This window comes from Mucor velutinosus (assembly GCF_035048745.1).
Source record: "Mucor velutinosus strain NIH1002 chromosome Unknown tig00001564, whole genome shotgun sequence".
Classification (NCBI taxonomy): Eukaryota; Fungi; Mucoromycota; class Mucoromycetes; order Mucorales; family Mucoraceae; genus Mucor; species Mucor velutinosus.
The window spans coordinates 2,677,375-2,696,371 of NW_027041906.1; the positions used below are offsets into that span (position 1 = coordinate 2,677,375).

General features: G+C 41.8%; 6 protein-coding genes across 6 annotated transcripts; 4 read left to right on the plus strand and 2 right to left on the minus strand.

Annotated features, from left to right (window-relative positions):
• Window positions 1-56: 56 nt before the first annotated feature.
• On the plus strand, window positions 57-1,332 carry ATC70_011176 (uncharacterized protein; the record flags this gene model as incomplete). Its single annotated transcript, XM_064830371.1, has 3 exons — window positions 57-95; window positions 163-280; window positions 338-1,332. The coding sequence occupies 3 exons, from the start codon at window positions 57-59 to the stop codon at window positions 1,330-1,332; spliced, it is 1,152 nt and encodes a 383-aa protein (XP_064682873.1).
• Window positions 1,333-5,269: 3,937 nt separating this feature from the next.
• Window positions 5,270-5,773, plus strand: ATC70_011177 (uncharacterized protein; the record flags this gene model as incomplete). Its single annotated transcript, XM_064830372.1, has 1 exon — window positions 5,270-5,773. The coding sequence occupies one exon, from the start codon at window positions 5,270-5,272 to the stop codon at window positions 5,771-5,773; it is 504 nt and encodes a 167-aa protein (XP_064682874.1).
• Window positions 5,774-5,881: 108 nt separating this feature from the next.
• On the minus strand, window positions 5,882-7,133 carry ATC70_011178 (uncharacterized protein; the record flags this gene model as incomplete). Its single annotated transcript, XM_064830373.1, has 6 exons — window positions 5,882-6,306; window positions 6,361-6,555; window positions 6,611-6,794; window positions 6,858-6,898; window positions 6,946-7,081; window positions 7,131-7,133. 6 exons carry the CDS (start codon window positions 7,131-7,133, stop codon window positions 5,882-5,884), a joined length of 984 nt encoding a protein of 327 aa, XP_064682875.1.
• Window positions 7,134-7,313: 180 nt separating this feature from the next.
• Window positions 7,314-8,963, plus strand: ATC70_011179 (uncharacterized protein; the record flags this gene model as incomplete). The annotated part of the gene is made up of 4 exons (XM_064830374.1): window positions 7,314-7,319; window positions 7,371-7,487; window positions 7,543-8,638; window positions 8,695-8,963. 4 exons carry the CDS (start codon window positions 7,314-7,316, stop codon window positions 8,961-8,963), a joined length of 1,488 nt encoding a protein of 495 aa, XP_064682876.1.
• Window positions 8,964-9,013: 50 nt separating this feature from the next.
• Window positions 9,014-10,121, minus strand: ATC70_011180 (uncharacterized protein; the record flags this gene model as incomplete). The annotated part of the gene is made up of 9 exons (XM_064830375.1): window positions 9,014-9,069; window positions 9,128-9,206; window positions 9,267-9,351; window positions 9,413-9,524; window positions 9,579-9,651; window positions 9,721-9,737; window positions 9,802-9,871; window positions 9,931-9,989; window positions 10,055-10,121. 9 exons carry the CDS (start codon window positions 10,119-10,121, stop codon window positions 9,014-9,016), a joined length of 618 nt encoding a protein of 205 aa, XP_064682877.1.
• A 1,847-nt stretch (window positions 10,122-11,968) lies between these two features.
• Window positions 11,969-18,574, plus strand: cwf16 (Pre-mRNA-splicing factor cwf16; the record flags this gene model as incomplete). Its single annotated transcript, XM_064830376.1, has 1 exon — window positions 11,969-18,574. The coding sequence occupies one exon, from the start codon at window positions 11,969-11,971 to the stop codon at window positions 18,572-18,574; it is 6,606 nt and encodes a 2,201-aa protein (XP_064682878.1).
• Window positions 18,575-18,997: the final 423 nt, after the last annotated feature.

The window sequence follows — 18,997 nt, forward strand, 5'->3', positions numbered from 1 at the left end:
GCTTGCTGAAAAGAGCATGATGTTGCTTTACTTTAGTTGCTCTCCTTCATTTCAATATGCTTAAACATTTCACTCGACATGTTTATAAACCAAATGTAAATAAACCGTCTTTTTTTTTTCTACTTTCAGTGCTGAATCTGACGATTGATTTCTTAAATATAGCGCATAGGCATTGCTCAATTTCATTCAGCTGCCATTGCAAATGATAAGCTGCGTGTCTTGTTTTTTGGCACAGATAATTTCGCTAAAACACATTTACAAGCACTCATTAAAGAGAAAGGTAAGCTAGTCCTGATGCATTCCATTTACATCTCTATTAACATGCAGTGCATTGAAGGCCAAAATGACTCCTGTATCGAGAGCATCGATGTAGTATGTCCACCTGATAGAAGAACTGGCAGAAAGTTGGAAAAGCTCACACCTAGCGAGACAAAGGGAGTAGCAGAATCACACAACCTCAACATATACCACACACCACCACAAGCAAAGACGCTGCAAGATTGGCATGTACCCAGTGACACTGCTTACGATGTAGGTGTTGTTGTTTCCTTTGGTTATTTCATTCCTCCGCATATCATAGCATCTTTAAAGAACGGCGCTGTCAATGTTCATCCCTCTCTTTTACCAAAATACCGTGGAGCAGCACCCATTCAACATGCCATCATGTACGGAGATGCTGAAACAGGTGTTACCATCCAGGAACTAGATGACAGAGAGTTTGATGCTGGCCGTATTCTCGCCCAAGAACATGTCAGTCTTACACAAGCGCCTCCCATTTACTCATCACTCAAAGAGAAGCTCTCATCCATTGGAAGCCATCTACTTGTAGACACTATTCGCAATCTGCATCAACGCAAGCAAAATGCCATTACGCAAGATGTCTCCAAAGCAACCAAGGCGCCTAAACTCAAGAAGGAATGGTCAGAAATGGACTTTGTCAACATGAGTGCATGGCAAGCAGAGCAATTACATAGGGCCATTGGCGAGCAGTATCCTTTACGTACAATGTTTGAGAAGAAGAACAAGTCGTTGGTAGTTCAATTGCTACATCTCGAAATACCTCCTGCACCCTCTGCTGCATTGAAGGGATGTGCGCCGGGAAGTTTTGCTTGGGATGAGCCTAGTCAGAGCTTGCATGTGGTGTTTGGCGATGATAGTGTGGTAGCCTGTACTCGATTGAAAATGCAGAACAAAGGTGCTGTGTCAGCAAGTGATTTTGTGAATGGCTATGGACCTCAGGGTCAGTTTGGTGTTTCGCTAGATGTAAATGATACTATTGTACAAAATAACATTAAAAAGAGAGCAAAGATGCATCGCTATGGAGCTGCATAAATTTTGCTGCATCATATCATTATATATACAAGGCGAATGAAGCCGGCATTGGGGAGAGGGTTTGGAGGAAGTGCTAGGCCCATCCACCAAAAACATGGCGCATCTAATTCAACATTTGGTAACATTGACCTATTATGAGGCAATTTTACCGTAGCGAAGTGCAGGTGAAAAACCATGGCAAGTAAGCATCTAACCCAACATTTGGTAATATTAATCTTAATGAGGGTTTTCCCTTAACGAAGCGAAGGTGCAAAACCATAGTATTCAAGCAGCAAATTAGGGTTTTCATTTCCATTGTTAATAAGCTTACCAACAACATAGCGCATCAAAATTTGCATAGATTAGTCTTACCAAAATCAATATGCTTTCTACTTGAATTAGAAGTTGCACAGGCTGCAGAACTGCCTTTCCAGAAGACTTTAGCTTCCAAAGATGTGATTCATGCCGTGTAAAAAAAAAGTCATAAAGCAAAACATAACTAAATTTGACAGTTTTCAAGCCTTCATATCTTGACATGTAGACCTTTCTGAGCCTCCGGAATGACGCCAAACAATTGTGCTTGAGTAGTAGCAACTTTTTGAAGACCCAAAAAACATGGCCAAAAGTCGACCAAAAAGCATGAGGGGTACCGGGGGTGGCTAACGTACCAACAAAATATCCTCTTCATTTGCCATACATTTTTTTTTCGATCCTGACATGTCAACTAAATCTAACAATGTATTTGATCTCTTGTATAAGACAAGTAGCCGATCGATCTTGCTACGCTGGATGACGGCGTTGCCCTGCGGGCTCTCGCCAAAGACATTTCAATTCAGAGATATCACATAAATTATAGACATTCAATTAATAGTGAAAGATTATTGTCATTGCAAAAGGCACTTTTACAGGGAAAAACTCTGAAAAAAGGTAAATATATATATATATATTTGGACTAAGTAACTGTTCTTTCAAATATATGGTCTCCATTGGGTCAGTACCGCAATTATCATTGTCATCATCAGAAAGGCATTCGGGTAAGCCAGCATCAGCGAAGCCTGCCAAAATAAATTCAAACTCAGCCAACTTTTTTGTTCAAGATTGGTCAGATCTTGTCCTTTGTCGACTTGATTGAGCCCTTTTGCGAGATTCGACTATATTGATTGTGAAGATCACCCTAGGCTTCCTAATACATTCTTAGAGTACTTTTCAAGACGCTTTCAATGGCACTAATTATAATATGTGCTTTGACTGAAATTATTGAGCAATTTAACAGAACGTGAAATGAAATTTTTAGCGAAAATAGCCATATTTTGCATATGAAAACCTCAGAAAAGTGGTTTCAGAAGTTGCTTTGAATCGAAAGAAACGTTTTGAATTAATATATACCATAGTGAAAGTCTCTATTTTCAAGGTGAAAAAGGCGATCGTTTAATTTTCGTAAAAAAACCATGAGGTACCCCTCATGGTTTTCAGTGGAATTTTGGCCATGTTTTTTTTTGGCCCCAGAAAGTTGAGCAACGGTGTCAGGAAGTTACTACTACTCGAATACAACAATTTGGTGTCATTCCGGTGGCTCAGAAAGGTCTACATGTCAATATATGAAGGCTTGAAAGCTGTCAAAATTGGCAATGTTTTTGCTTTACAGCTTTTCTTTACACAGCGTGAATCATATCTTGGCGGATGGATAGCTGAAATTCTTGAAGAGGGCAGTTCTGCAGTCTGTGCAACTTCTAATTTGAATAGGAGGCATATTGATTTTAGTAAAGCTCAAAATCATTCTCTGGACTGCACAAATTTACAACTATTCCTCAGTAATGTAAATCAATAAATTACACCACAACTCAAACTGAAAGCCTATATTGACAAATTTATACTTAATAGGAACCAGAAATTTGCATTTTTGTCATTCATCGTCTTGTATTTATATTACTTGCAATATGAAAAGTTTGCAAGTCTATCAATGTCTAGAGACAATTTGTTGGTACGTTAGCCCAAGGAAAAAATAGCAGACAAAGCAAGCGCTGCTACAGCACTGCCGGACAGGGTGTGCATTTATGAGCTTTAATTTTTTGTTGGTACGTTAGCCACCCCCAGGGGTACCTCATGGTTTTCATCGAAAATCAAACGATCGCATTTTTGACCTTGAAAATGAAGACTTTTACTATGGTATATCTTGAATCAAAATGCTTCTATCGATCCAAAGCAACCTCTGAAATCATCTTTGTGGGACTTGGATATGTAAAATTTCGACATTTTGGCCAAAAACCTCATTTCAAATTTTATTAAATTGCTCAATAATTTAAGTCAAAACATTTATTACAGTTAGCACCATTAGAAGCGCCTTGAAAAGTACTTGAAGAATGTATTAGGAAGCGTAGGGTAATCATCACAGTTTATATAGTCGAATATCATGAAATAGATTAACGAAGTCGAAGAAAGACGATATCTGTCCAATCTTGAACAGAAAAAAAAAAAAAAACTGCGTTTGAATTAATTTTGGCGGCGGCATTGCTGCTGGCTGACCTAATTGCCTTTCTGTTGATGACAATAATGATTGCGATGCTTATTAAATAGGGATTATGGAATTCAAAAGACAATTGCTTCGAGCAATTTTTTTTGGGGAGCTTCGCCTCATGAAGGTGTCATTTGCAACGACAATATCTCAAAAAAAAAGTCGCTGTAGATCTTAAACAAGTCCTGTATGTACTTATGGCCAGCTTTATGTCGCCATCTTATTAAGAGCAGCAGCAGCAGCGAATGATATGACAATTCTATTATCAAAAAATGGCGATTGTGATGTACAAATGCTGCATAAAACTTGAATTTTTTTTCACGTTGTCCCAATATTAGGCTTCGTTTGATATCAGCGTAAGCAAAAAGGATGCTGAGGGAGATACCTCCTCTTCTCCTACTGGTAGCTCTAACATAACCTTTCTTTTTTTTTTACTAATAACCAAATTGTTTAAAATCTACTTGATATACCAAAATTTTATTATATCTGATTTAAAGTCTCTAGCAAGAGCCCACAGGGCAACGCCGTCATTTAAAGTAGCGAGATCGACCGGCTAGTTAAACTGATATACTGAAAAATGAGGTTTTAGAGAAGCTATGTCGTATGCAGGAAGGCACCACACTGGAAATACTTCTTCCTCAAATTACGTGATAACGAAATTTCCATATATGTTAATTTCCATATATAGTAATCATAACAGCGACCACATAAAGATGTACATGTGGAGGCAAATATGGCTCTTATGGAAGTGTATTATGTAACAAAACCTGCTTAGAGCATGTCACACTCTGCGTTTTCTTACAATCTTAAAAGAAATCTGTGCTAATCATGTTAAAAGTGGCTTACATCTTGCCTCGCTGTATTCTTTCTGAATCGGACCCACCTATCGGTTCAGGCACAGATCACATCAGATCATGAGCTTTGACATAAACTTCCTATCTAACATCTTATTCTCATTTCACTTCCATTAGTTCGAATAGCTTATAAGCCCTTTCCTTTTCAATATAACAAACTTTCTGTATCTAATCAATTCTTAAGCTTTTTACCTAACTATTAATTAATCAAAGATCCCCTTATTGTGTATCTTGCTTCATTTCATTGGTTTTCGGGCAATCATCATCTAATACTCAGGATTGATAAAGAATGAGGCCCTGAACCTGTAGTTGCTTAATGTCGACAGATCATGTTAAGCAAATTTTTTTTTTCGCTATAGACTAATAGTAGTGTATATGATAAAGAACAGCTTTGGTAGCTCCCTAAACTTGTAAAATCTCGGATCACAACTGTCATGAAATTGAATTGGTTGATCTCTGAGTCATATTCTTGCGGAGTCGATTGGATTGACGGTTGAGAATTAGTAACAAACTTGCCATTATATAAGAAGTGCTCTTGCTTTGAAAACTAGTAGTTATTTTTTCTTTCTTTCCTTATATTCATTCATACAGCATGAGCACCTTTATCGATATTAGACCTGCCACTCCTAAAGATGTTCCTACTATTTTGGGTTTTATCAAGAAACTAGCCGAATACGAAAAGCTCTTGCACGAAGTAGTGGCCACCGAAGAGATCCTTACTGACAATTTGTTTGGTGAACGTCGTTATGCCGAAGTAATCATTGCCTATGGTAAAAAGACACCCGAGTCCGAAGAAGAGCCAGCAGGTATGGCTTTATTCTTTCACAATTTTTCTACTTTCTTGGGTCGCCCTGGACTTTATTTGGAGGATTTGTTTGTCAATCCTGAATTCAGAGGTTGTGGTATTGGTAAAAAGTTATTGACACAATTAGCTGTAATTGCTAAGGAGAGAAGCTGTGCTCGCTATGAATGGGTGTGTTTGGATTGGAACAAGCCTTCGAGAGAATTCTACGAGGCTTTGGGCGCTAAACCTCAAGCTCAATGGATTATTCATCGTGTAGAGGGTAAATCACTCGATGATCTTGCCGCCTTATAGAAGATATTTATTTCTGGAGAATGAAGAATAAAACAAGATCTCACGCTAGTTTAATGTGGGAAATTTAGAAAGTATATATACATGTTCACAACTGTTTGGTATGGCGATTTAGGTTTCATTATGAGAGGGAGACGAGATTTTAGTGATGGATTTCGAGGATAATCCTCGTAATCTGTTTAAAGCCAAAGAGGATGTAGATGTGGACTCCATCTTTAATGGGTCATTTTGAATATGTGGGTCATCAGCCATTACCGGTTCCCTTGTTACAATGACCTTTTCGATTAAGGGAGATGTAGATGTACCCACAGTTGTCATGTCACTAGTGCTGCTAATGTATCGCTCGAGCAAGGGCATGTCGGCTGATTTGGATACTCTGGTTCGCAACTGGTTTAATATGGGCCATTTTGAATTGATATCCTTGGTTGCTAATATTCTATCTTCTGGATCCAGGTTCTGTTCCAGCTTGCTTAACGCCTTGAAAATGTCTATCATGCAATTTCGAGCCTTTTCTGCTTGCTCCTTGATAATGGCAGCTGGTTACAGCTGTTGGTTAGCGCATATTAAACTACTCATTGTACGATACTCACCTTCAGATACTTTATCGGCTGCTAGTTTAGCTTGATTGAATGCAGCCTTCATTGTCTGCGCTGATGTTGTGCTCAACTCGTCGACGTAAGCAATGCGCTTCATCAAGATGCGTTGCTCTAGATTGATGTGCGACATTTGTTCTTTAATATGAGCCTGTAATCCAAAGAAGATATCCAGAAATGGATCAGATATGGCTTACTTGGCGTGTTAATTTCTGTTAAATGCAGTCGAGTACGTATCGATACCTACCTTGCACTTCCTTGATGGGCTCTTTTGATTTAGAATCTTTTGATTTCAAGCCCAATAAATGTTCAATGCTAAATCCCTTGTCTTGCTCCTTGATAAAAGGCTCAAATTTCTGCATTTTCTTCAATAGTGCCAGCTCTTCGTCTTCTTCAATATTTTCAGGTCCTCTTACGACCTGGATAATGCCCTTTATGATGTAAAAAAAAAAAGATAAGTGCATGCCTTAGACGAATGTTCAATGTGCACATACCTCTTCCACCTCGGCTTCGTCCTCTCCTATAATCGAATTATCTACATAGCCATTAGCTACCAACTACACCAACCCAGATGTAACCTACTCTCAACCTCGTTGTCGTCGCTTTGCTGTTGTTGATAAGCTATATCATATAGTGAACGTAAATTTGTGGAGGTAGAAGTACTTGGTGTCAGTGAAGGAGGGTTTTTTGCTCCCACCGTATTGGACTGTTCCTGGCCCTATTATTTATTCGTTAACAACATGGATAGAGGATTGAGTGTGTTGTACCATCGAAATGTGTGATTGCAGCAATAAGGAGAAGAAAGTAAGTTGAAACAAGGAAATCACTGCAACACCACATCAATCTGGACAGCCAATGACATCTCAACTACAGCTCCTCTGCAAAATACATCTTGCCTTGAAAAGTTTTAATGGGGAGATACAAGCTTGCCATAAACCAACTTGAATAATATGAAGGTATATTAAACTTACAATGCCATTCGATTAGTACAGCTTACAGCCTGTCAGATTGCTATAGAAGGATGCTGCCATGGTCAGCTGGATGATATTTACGGATCAATTCGCCTCGTAGAGCAACGAGAAAACTGCAAAATCGATCTCGTGTTGATATGTGGTGATTTTCAAGTAAGCCAACACCTGAGTCGCCTACGTAGCCATTGTGCTAAATTTTCTCTCATAGTCGCTTCGAAATGAAGCAGATACTGAGTGCATGGCTGTACCAGACAAATACAAAGAATTAGGGACATTTTGGAAGTACTATTCAGGCAGAGTACTAGCACCCTATCCTACTATATTCATCGGTGGCAATCACGAAGCAAGCAACTACTTGTGGGAGCTGTATCATGGTGGTTGGGTGTGTGATAACATCTACTACCTTGGTCATGCCGGTGTGATTAATTTCGGTGGTTTGAGAATTGGTGGTATATCAGGCATTGCCAAAGAGAGTCATTACAAGAATGGTCATTACGAGACATCGCCTTACAATCGATCCGATGTTCGCAGTGTATATCATGTCAGAGAATACGACGTCAACAAACTGCTTCAAGTTCAACAGCCATTGGACATATTCTTGTCGCATGATTGGCCTCGAGGTATCGAGCGATATGGCAATTTGGGGCATTTGATGAACATCAAAAAGTACTTTGTACAGGAGATCCTGACCAATACCCTTGGAAGTCATCCGAACGAATTGCTAATGACAAAACTACAGCCTTCCTACTGGTTTTCAGCTCATTTGCATGTACATTACGCTGCTATTGTAGATCACACCATGTGGAAGAATGGCACTTATCCTCCAAAAACACAAGAAATCCTGAATGGAAATAGACAGATGCCGAGACAGGAGCATCCCAATCCAGATGAGATTGAAGTGCCTCTCAGTGATGACGATGAAACAGAACAAGCTGATCCCCCCGTGGAGCCCTCCAAAACCACCAAATTCTTGAGTCTGGATAAATGCCTGCCCAGACGCCAATTCTTGCAGATCATAGACGTTCCATCACCTAACGATTCTACAGGCGATTACGACTTTTACTATGATATGGAATGGCTATCCATTACAAGAGCCATGCACCCTTACTTGAGCACAGTTCATCAACAAGCGACACTGCCATACGACGACGAATTGAAAGCCAAGATTGACAGAGAACGCACCTATTTAGAAGGTAAAGCAGCATCAGGAACTCTTGATTTAAAAATACCTCATAATTTTGAGCCAACTGCACCTGCTTATGATCCTAGCAGGCCATACGATCGTCAATTTATCATGGACAACCGTAAGTTGAATAGAAACAAACTGCATTCAGTTGATTCATGATGTATATTTTGTTAGAACGACCCTTTTTGAACCCTCAAACACTGCAATTTTGCAAAGAAATTGATATTGACAACAAGATTAATCCAAATTGCCGTCAAAAGGCGGAAGAGCAGCAACAACCTGCTTCTCTCAACCACAGTGCAAGCGAGTTTGTGCCTGGCACTGGCAGCAATGCCATTCAAGTGAATGCCACCTTTATCGACAGCGACCTGCAGCCAACTAAACGTATGAAGACAGAAGAGATAGAATCTGAAATCGTCATTGATGAGGACGAGTTTTTGTAAATAAAAAGGTTTATTCAATCAATAGATGTCAAGTGAGTTGATGTTGTAGTTTAGCAAGCACATCCACTTGCTTCTGAATCAGAGTTGCTCAAGTTGATTTTTTGCACTATACATCACCATGTGAGTATATATACGCTACAACATCGAGCGCATGTATCACTTACTTTGGCTTTTTTCGTCATTGGGATTGTTTCCGTTAATACCAGGCAAAGCTTGTGCAATCTTTCTAAAGAGCATTTTCACCTAAATATCATGTATATTAGCCTATGTATGCAAATCTAATTCACATTGCGTCTTATCTACATTGTGCCCAGCTTTTGCACTTGTCTCGACAAACATGACACCTAAATCTTTTGCTCTTTTTTCTCCTTCTTCCGTTGTTACTTCTCTATAATAGCAATGAGAGTCAGTCTAAGCGTCTATCAGCCCCTCTTGGTTTTCAAATTAACCTTTTCTCGTTAAGATCAGTCTTGTTTCCCACTAGTACGACAATGGCTTCGTTTCCTCTCTCAGCCCGAACATCATCGATCCATTTTGACGTGTTTAAAAACGATTCCTTATCTTGAGCACTAGCTATGAGTGTCACTAAGTTCGCATAGAAATGACTATACTTACTTGACATGTCATATACAATGACAGCAACAGAGGAATCTCTAATGTAGCTCGGAATCAGACTTCGGAAACGTTCCTTATTGGCATCAGAAACGCGGGTTTAAAATGGCTGTTTGTGCATTGTTGTACATGGCATGCTGCTTACCTGTCCTGCTGTATCCCCTGAATAATGGCTGTATCAGTATGAATGAGAAAAACAAAGAATGAAAGACACAATATAACTTACATAGCTGTAGACGAACGGTTTTATCTTCTAAATACATTGTCTTTGACAAGAAATCGATACCAATCGTGGCCTAACTGATTGCATCAGATTATAATGTGAGGAATGAGTCAGTAGTGAGATGAAACTGACCTGATAAGTGCTGTCAAATGTATCGTACATGAATCGAGTGATAAGGGATGTCTTTCCCACTATAAGGAGGTTATATTCAAATCAGAAGGCAATTATATGACAACTTTAAGGGTACCACACATACCACTCTGCTCACCAAGGAATACCAACTTGTATTTTCTTAAAGGGCTTCCAAAATCTGCTGAAGTCATAATATTTTTAGTATAATAAAAAAAAAAAGAGAGAGAGAGAGAGAGAGAGAGAGAGAGAGAGAGAACAAAGAGAGCTAGGTTGGTTTTTATAGTGTTTCATTGCTGTATTGTTGATGCTTATTTGTGTGTGTGTTACAAGAACTGATGTGTGGGTGCGCATCTATGTGTATTATGTACCTGACTTGCACTTCCGTCATGCATGGCATCAACAAATGACCTGTACAAGTATATGTCGCTGTATGAAGCAGGCGCTTGAGGTAATATTTGTGTGATTAATAATAGAGATCTGCAAAATGACTACATATATAAATTGCTTTCAAGGTGTTATTAAGCGTAATAAGGCTATACAAGCTCCAGCGCATTTGCTGCTTCTGATCATACCTCAATAACAACAGCTATTATACATATTACCCATTGATGTGAAATGTCGCATCATATTCGATATGAATCTCATCTCATCTATAGTAGATAAGTACCGTTTATCACTTGTAACTTGAGCAAGCTTTACTCTCAAAGCTCCAGATGTTTTCTTGGATACGCTGAACGTTTTGCATTTCGCACTTAATGAGCACTCTTCATCAATGGGTTTAATAATAACATGCAAAATGTGCCAAAAGTGAAGAGAAAAGTAGATAGACTAAGCCAAAGTACTGATCAATATGCAATCCCCTTTGTATTAGCTACAAATCATTGATCATCTTCATCAGAAACCCATTTGGCCAGACAAACCTAATTCTATCTCCGATAGGTTTTTCTTGAGCAAGAATGGCCAAATTTGGCTAATTTGGAATTGATTCGAACTCTCTTTTTGCCAAATTCGACTATATAAATCGTTAAGATCATCTCATGCTCCCTTAAGCTTCCTGGAAGTACTTTTCAAGGCGCATCCAATGGTGCCAATCAAAACAGGTGGTTTAAACCAACTTACCGAGCAATATTAAAAAAATAAGAGTTTTGGACGAAATGTCGACATTTTACATATGAAGGTTTCATAAAAGAGATTTCAGGGGCTGCTTTGGAACGATACGATCATTTTGATTTAATATATATCATAGTAAAAGTCTTCATCTTCCAGGTGAAAAATGCGATCGTTTGATTTTCGATGAAAAGCATGAGGGGTACCTCATGCTTTTTGGTCAATTTTTGGCCATGTTTTTTTTTAGGTCTCCAAAAAGCTGAGCAAGGGTGTCAGGAAGTTACTGCCAGGCGAGAGCAATTGTTTAGTGCTATTCCGACAATCCAAAACGGCCTTAACGCAAGAAAACACAGCTTAAATACATTGAGATTTTGCCGTATCAGGTAAAATTATGATCGTTCTGTGATCTATTAAAGAGATGCCTTGCCATAACACGAGATTGAGTGACTTCAGAAGCCATTGCTAGCTTCTTTTTACCAACTGTTATCAATTACATATTTTCCAATACCATCAGGATATCGTATTGCCTTGATGTCTATTTAGACAGCACCTGTCAAAAACCAATCCGCATAATCATTGGGCGGATCATTCTACTGTATACTAAGCAAGTGCCGCAGTTTTCAATACACTACTGGTCTTCAATCAAAGTATCGCAAGCCACTGCATTTTATGACGCAACTGCGTATATTATATAACTGCAAAGCAATTTTGGAAACGCCTTTCCAAACATTTGTCTTTCTTTCTTGGAAACTTATAACAACACTATTTGCAACTCACACTCATTTTATATATTCATTTTATAATTTCTTGGTACAGTGCTCATATGCTATAACACAGGACATATAGACTCTATACTAACCATTTGTATTGAGTAGAGCTTGCAATTCATTTTTATCAAAGCTTTTCTCTGTATACATTTTGATATAAAAAAATGGCTGAAAACTTTGCTAAAGCAAACCAGTACCAATACGCCGCTACATCCAGTTTGGTTCTACAAGCCAACCGCAAAGGATTGCCTCGCAGAGACCAAGAGCCCACTGGAGAACCCGACTCGTTGTGGGGCAAAATCGATCCCAAATCATTTGGTTCACGTGTAGAAAGAGAAGCACCCAAAGACATTGAACAGAAAAAGAAAAAGGCGGCTGCTAGACGCTCTGATGATTCCAACGAAAAGAGACGCAAAAAGAAGGAAGAAAAAGCCATCAGCAAAGCATACGGCTATTCATCTGTTCTTTCAGCGACTGAGGATTGGGAAGGTCTCAATTACAGACCTCGCACCAAAGAAACACGCGAAGCTTACGAGCACATCCTCTCCTTTGTCTACGAGCATTTGGGCGATCAAGCTCGTGATGTGATTCGAAGTGCTGCTGACGACGTTTTAGAGACACTCAAGACAGATACACTCAAGGATTTCGACAAGAAGAAGGAAATTGAATCAGTCATTGGTCACATTGAATCTGAACATTTTGCTCAACTCGTCAACCTGTCAAAGAAGATTACCGATTATTCAGCAGACGGTGAAGCTATGGACGTGGATGAAAATGGCGATAAAGTAGGCGAGATTGATGATGAGCTCGGCGTCGCTGTTGTCTTTGACGATGACGAAGATGAAGAGGAGGAAGACGATCAGTTTGAAATGAAGGACGACGAAGAGGAAGACGTGGACGAAGAGACAACAGCTGCTATTGCTAACCCAGAAGACGACGATCAGGCTGCTGAATCCACTGACGAAGAGGATGGCTTCAAAACAGTGCTTCCTGGGCAAGACAAGGGCAAGAAGAAGGCGCACAAAAAGACAGATGCCTCCCAGGATGAAGACGCCATCTTTCCCCATGACATCGACGCTTTCTGGCTTCAACGTCAAATTGCTGCTCAATACCCTGATGCTCACACTGCTCAAGAAAAGACGGTACAAGCTTTTGAGATCCTTGGGTCCGAGACCATTGACATTCGTGATTGTGAGAATGAATTGATGGGCTTGTTTGACTATGATAAGTTCGACCTTGTTCGCATCCTCACCAAGAACCGTGATCTCATTTACTGGTGCACTCGCTTGGCTCGTGTTGATGGCGATGATAAACTCGCTGTCGAAAAGGAGATAGAGGACAGAAACCTGGGCTGGATCTTGCGTAGTCTCAGTGGTGATCGTCAACGTCGCGGTGAAGCACTCGAGAGAAAGGGTGTTGTGGATACAGCTATGGAGATTGATAGCGAGGATGCTGCTGCTACTGGTCGCAGTCGTGGCCAGTTGCCTACTACAGTGACCATTACGCCAGGCACAACATTGGCTCCTCGTCAAATGATTGATTTGGAAGACCTCGCTTTTGAACAAGGTTCTCATCTCATGTCCAACAAGAAGGTCAAGCTGCCTGACGGTTCCTTCAAGCGTTCTAAGAAAGGCTATGAAGAGATCCATGTACCTGCACCCAAGCCTGAGCAGTTTGCTACGGGCGAGAAGCTGGTGCCTATCAAATCCATGCCTGAATGGGCTCAAGACGCTTTTGTGGGCCCCACTACACTCAATCGTGTACAGAGTAGACTGTATCCTACTGCCTTTGGTACCGATGAAAACCTGTTGTTGTGTGCCCCTACGGGTGCTGGTAAGACCAACGTTGCCATGCTGACCATCTTGCATGAACTTGGCAAAAACCGTGATCCTGAGACTGGCTTGATTGATTTGGATGCTTTCAAAATTGTATATATTGCTCCTATGAAGGCTTTAGTCGCTGAAATGGTGGGTAACTTTAGCCAACGTCTCAAGCCTTATGGTATCAGTGTCGCTGAATTGACCGGTGATCGTCAGCTCACTAAACAGCAAATTGCTGAAACGCAGATCATTGTCACTACGCCTGAGAAGTGGGATGTCATTACACGCAAAGCAACTGATCGCAGCTACACATCTTTGGTGCGTCTTATCATTATCGATGAAATTCACTTGTTGCACGATGATCGTGGTCCTGTGCTGGAGAGCATCATTTCTCGTACCATCCGCACCATGGAGCAAACACAAGAGTTGGTGCGTCTGGTCGGTCTGTCAGCTACTTTGCCCAACTATGTGGATGTGGCCGCTTTCTTGCGTGTCGATAACAAGACAGGCTTGTTCCACTTTGACAGTTCTTTCCGCCCCTGTCCCTTAAAGCAACAATTCATTGGTGTCACTGAAAAGAAGGCTATCAAGCGATTCCAAACCATGAACGAAGTTTGTTACGAAAAGGTGATTGAGCAGATTGATCAGCGAGAGGAGAACCAAGTGCTTGTCTTTGCGCATTCTCGAAAGGAAACTGCAAAGACTGCAAAGACGCTGCGTGATATGGCCTTGGACAAAGATACCATTACTCGTTTCTTGAAGCAAGACTCTGCCAGTCGTGAAATCCTGCAATCGGAAGCTGCTACTGTCAAGGATGCCAATCTCCAGGATCTCTTGCCTTATGGTTTCGCTATTCATCATGCTGGTATGACGCGTGCTGATCGTACACTTGTGGAAGAGTTGTTTGCTGATGGTCATATCAAGGTGCTTTGTTCTACTGCTACACTTGCTTGGGGTGTCAATTTGCCTGCCCACGCTGTCATTATTAAGGGTACTCAGATCTACTCTCCCGAAAAGGGTCGCTGGGTCGAGTTGTCTCCTCAAGATGTCCTTCAGATGTTGGGTCGTGCTGGCCGTCCACAGTTTGATACCTATGGTGAGGGTATCATTATCACTGCCCATTCAGAGCTTCAATACTACCTGTCTTTGCTAAATACACAGCTTCCCATTGAATCTCAATTCGTCTCTCGTCTGGCTGACAACCTCAATGCCGAAATTGTCCTGGGTTCCATCAGAAACCGTGATGAAGCTGTGCAGTGGTTGGGTTACACTTACCTCTACGTCCGTATGCTGCGCAATCCTTCTCTCTACAGTGTCTCACAGGACGACTTGGAAGATGACCCTCATTTAGAGCAGAAGCGTGTGGATCTGATCCACTCTGCCGCCACCGTCTTGGATAAATGCAACCTTATCAAGTACGACAAGAAGTCCGGCCGCTTTCAAGTAACTGAATTGGGTCGCATTGCCTCTCATTACTATGTCACTCATCACTCCATGTCCACCTACAACCAACACTTGCGTCCCATGATGAGCGAAATTGAGCTCTTCCGTGTGTTTGCCCTCTCGGATGAATTCAAGTACATCCCTGTACGTGAAGAGGAAAAGATGGAGCTGCAAAAGCTGCTGGAACGTGTCCCTGTCCCTGTCAAGGAAAGTCTGGAAGAACCTACCGCCAAGATCAATGTCTTGTTGCAAGCCTACATCTCTCAACTCAAATTGGATGGTTTTGCTCTGACATCCGATATGGTCTATGTAACTCAAAGCGCTGGTCGTATTATTCGTGCCATGTTTGAAATTTGTCTTAAGCGTGGTTGGGCTCAGTTGACTAAAAAGGCGTTGAATCTGTGTAAGATGGTTGAAAAGCGCATGTGGTTGCCCATGTCTCCTCTGCGTCAATTCAAGGCCATGCCTCAAGATATTGTGCGTCGCCTGGAACGCAAGGAATTCCCCTGGGAGAGATACTTTGATCTGAACCCTCAAGAGCTGGGTGAGCTGATTGGCCAACCCAAGGCAGGTCGTACTCTCCACAAGTTTGTGCATCAGTTCCCCAAGCTAGATCTTCAAGCCCACGTCCAACCTGTCACTCGCTCTTTGCTCAAGGTGGAATTGACCATCACACCTGATTTTCAATGGGATGAAAAGGTCCATGGTCTTGCTGAAGCCTTCTGGATCATGGTGGAGGATGTCGATGGTGAGCATATCTTGCATCATGACTACTTTGTCTTGAAGCAGAGATACGCTGAGGAAGAGCATTTGGTGTCATTCACAGTGCCTCTGTTTGAGCCCTTGCCTCCCAACTATTATGTCACTATTGTTGCTGATCGCTGGTTGCACTGCGAAACCAAGCTGCCTGTCTCTTTCAAGCACCTGATCTTGCCTGAAAAGTATGCTCCTCACACTGAGCTCCATGATCTGCAACCTTTGCCTATTGCTGGTCTGAACAATCCTGATTACGAGAAGCTCTACTCTGGATGGATCAACCACTTCAATCCTGTGCAAACTCAAGTCTTCAATGCCTTGTATACAACCAATGAGAATGTATTCATTGGTGCTCCTACTGGCTCTGGCAAGACTGTGTGTGCTGAATTTGCTCTTCTGCACCTGTGGAATCAAACCAGCGATTCTCGTTCCGTGTACATTGCTCCTTACCAGGAATTGGTTAATGAACGTGTTGCTGAATGGACCGAGAAGTTTGGTAAGCTCAACAAGGAGGTGGTTGCGTTGACTGGTGAGACCAGTGCTGATTTGAGATTGCTGGAGCGTGGTGATATCATTTGCTGTACTCCCACTCAATGGGATGTCATCTCTCGTCGCTGGAAGCAGAGAAAGAATGTACAAAATGTCGACTTGTTCATTGCGGATGAGATCCACATGATTGGCGGTGATCTGGGCCCTACCTACGAAGTTATTGTGTCCAGAATGAGATACATTGCCTCTCAGACTCAAAAGGCAATCCGTATTGTAGCCATGGGTACCTCACTTGCCAATGCTCGTGATTTGGGTGAGTGGATTGGCGCCACTTCCCAAACAGTGTTCAACTTCCATCCCTCTGTGCGTCCCGTGCCTCTGGAAATCCACATCCAAAGCTACAATGTGCCTCATTTTGCCTCTCTCATGATTGCCATGGCTAAGCCCACATATCTTGCCATCACAGCACATACCAACAACAAGCCTTCCATTGTGTTTGTGCCGTCCAGAAAGCAGTGCAAAGCAACAGCGCTTGATCTTATCACTTATTGTGTTGCTGATGACAAGCCCTACCAGTTCTTGGGCTGCAAGGTGGAGGAAATCCAGTCTCTGCTAGACCGCGTGCAAGACAAATCGTTGGTGGAGAACCTGCAACACGGTATTGGCTTCTACCATGAGGCTCTTTCCAAACAAGACAAGAAGATTGTGGAGCAGCTCTATGAAACGGGTGCCATTCGTGTCATTATCGCCTCTCGTGATTCTTGCTGGGGACTCACGCTTCATTCACACATGGTTGTCATTATGGGCACACAGTACTTTGAAGGCAAGGAACATCGTTATGCTGACTATCCCATCACCGATGTCTTGCAAATGATGGGCCGTGCTTGTCGTCCCAAGGAAGATGAAACTGGCAAATGTGTGTTGATGTGTCAGGCCAACAAGAAGGAGTTTTACAAGAAATTCTTGTACGAGGCTTTGCCTGTGGAATCGCATTTGGACCAACTGCTGCACGATCATTTTAATGCTGAAATTGTGACCAAGACCATTGAAAACAAGCAAGACGCTGTGGACTATCTCACTTGGACCTTCTTGTACAGACGCATGGCTCACAACCCCAACTACTATGGCTTGCAGGGCACCTCACATCGTCATTTGTCTGATCACCTCTCAGAGCTGGTAGAGACTACGCTCACTGATCTGGAGGAGACCAAGTGTATCACCATTGAGGACGAAATGGACATCAGTCCTCTCAACCTGGGTATGATTGCTGCCTACTACAATATCAACTACACCACAGTGGACATGTTCAGTGTCAGTTTGAAGAACACCACCAAGCTCAGAGGTCTGCTGGAGATTGTGTCTTCTGCTACTGAGTTTGACAACATTCCTATCCGCCATCATGAAGAGGCTGTCTTGAAGCGTATCTACGACCGCGTACCTGTCAAGTTGGCTACACCCAAGTTCAATACTCCTAGAATCAAGACCAACATCCTGTTACAAGCGCACTTTTCTCGTGTTCAATTACCAGCAGATCTCCAGTCAGATCAAACTGTGATTCTTGAAAAGGTGATTCCTCTCTTGCAAGCTTGTGTGGATGTCATCTCTTCCAACGGTTGGTTGTCGCCTGCTTTAGCTGCTATGGAACTGTCTCAAATGTCTGTGCAAGCCATGTGGGATCGCGATTCTCCTCTGAAGCAAATTCCTTACTTTACCAACGAAGTCATCAAGCGATTTGAGGCCAATGAAGTGGAGTCCGTGTTTGATATCATGGAGTTGGAAGAAGATGTGCGCAATGATTGTCTCCGTATGGATCAACGCAAATTGCGTGAAGTCATTCGCTTCGTCAATAGATACCCTAGTGTTGAGGTTGGTTTTGAGGTGGCTGATAAGGAATCTGTGTCTGCTGGTGGCATCGTCAATGTCAGAGTTCAACTGGAGCGTGAAGACGAAGACGAGGAGGAGCAAGAAATTGGCCCTGTGATTGCACCTTACTTCCCCAAGAAGAAGGACGAAGGCTGGTGGATCGTGATTGGCGATCCAGAGACCAAGACTTTATTGGCTATCAAGCGAGTGACATTACAACGCAAATCTACTGTGAAGCTTGATTTCGTGGCTCCCAAGGCTGGTCATCACACCATGAAGGTCTATTTGATGTCGGACAGTTACAATGGCTGTGATCAAGAGTTGGATATGGACTTGGATGTTGCTGAAGGTGAAAGCAGTGAAGAGGAGAATGAGTCTATGGATGAAGATGAAGAGTAGTAGTCGTTGTAGTTATTATTGTCACCTAAAAATGATGTTGTTTTTTCAAATATATTATATTATGCAATTTTCTGTAATCTCATTTTCCACTTGTAACATACCAATTGCTGTTGTTCAGCATAGCTGGCGGTCGACAACTTATTTCAAATTATCGGAATGTCTGAAGCTGATAAGGTGTAAGTAGTCTTTCTGCATTGTAGGCTTCACCTATTGTGCGCATTACATCCGTTTTTTCTCGCTGAAGTTCTCTCTTGGCCTAAAACTGAACAACGAGTACCTCTGGCTTGGGCCTTGCCAATTGGCTTCAATGTTGATTTATTTATGTGATCCAAATCGATTAACACTGGCTAACTTCATGCAGCAATTTCATGGATGGGCTTGTGTGTACAAAAATCGAGGTGGTACACTTGTGTTAAGCGATGA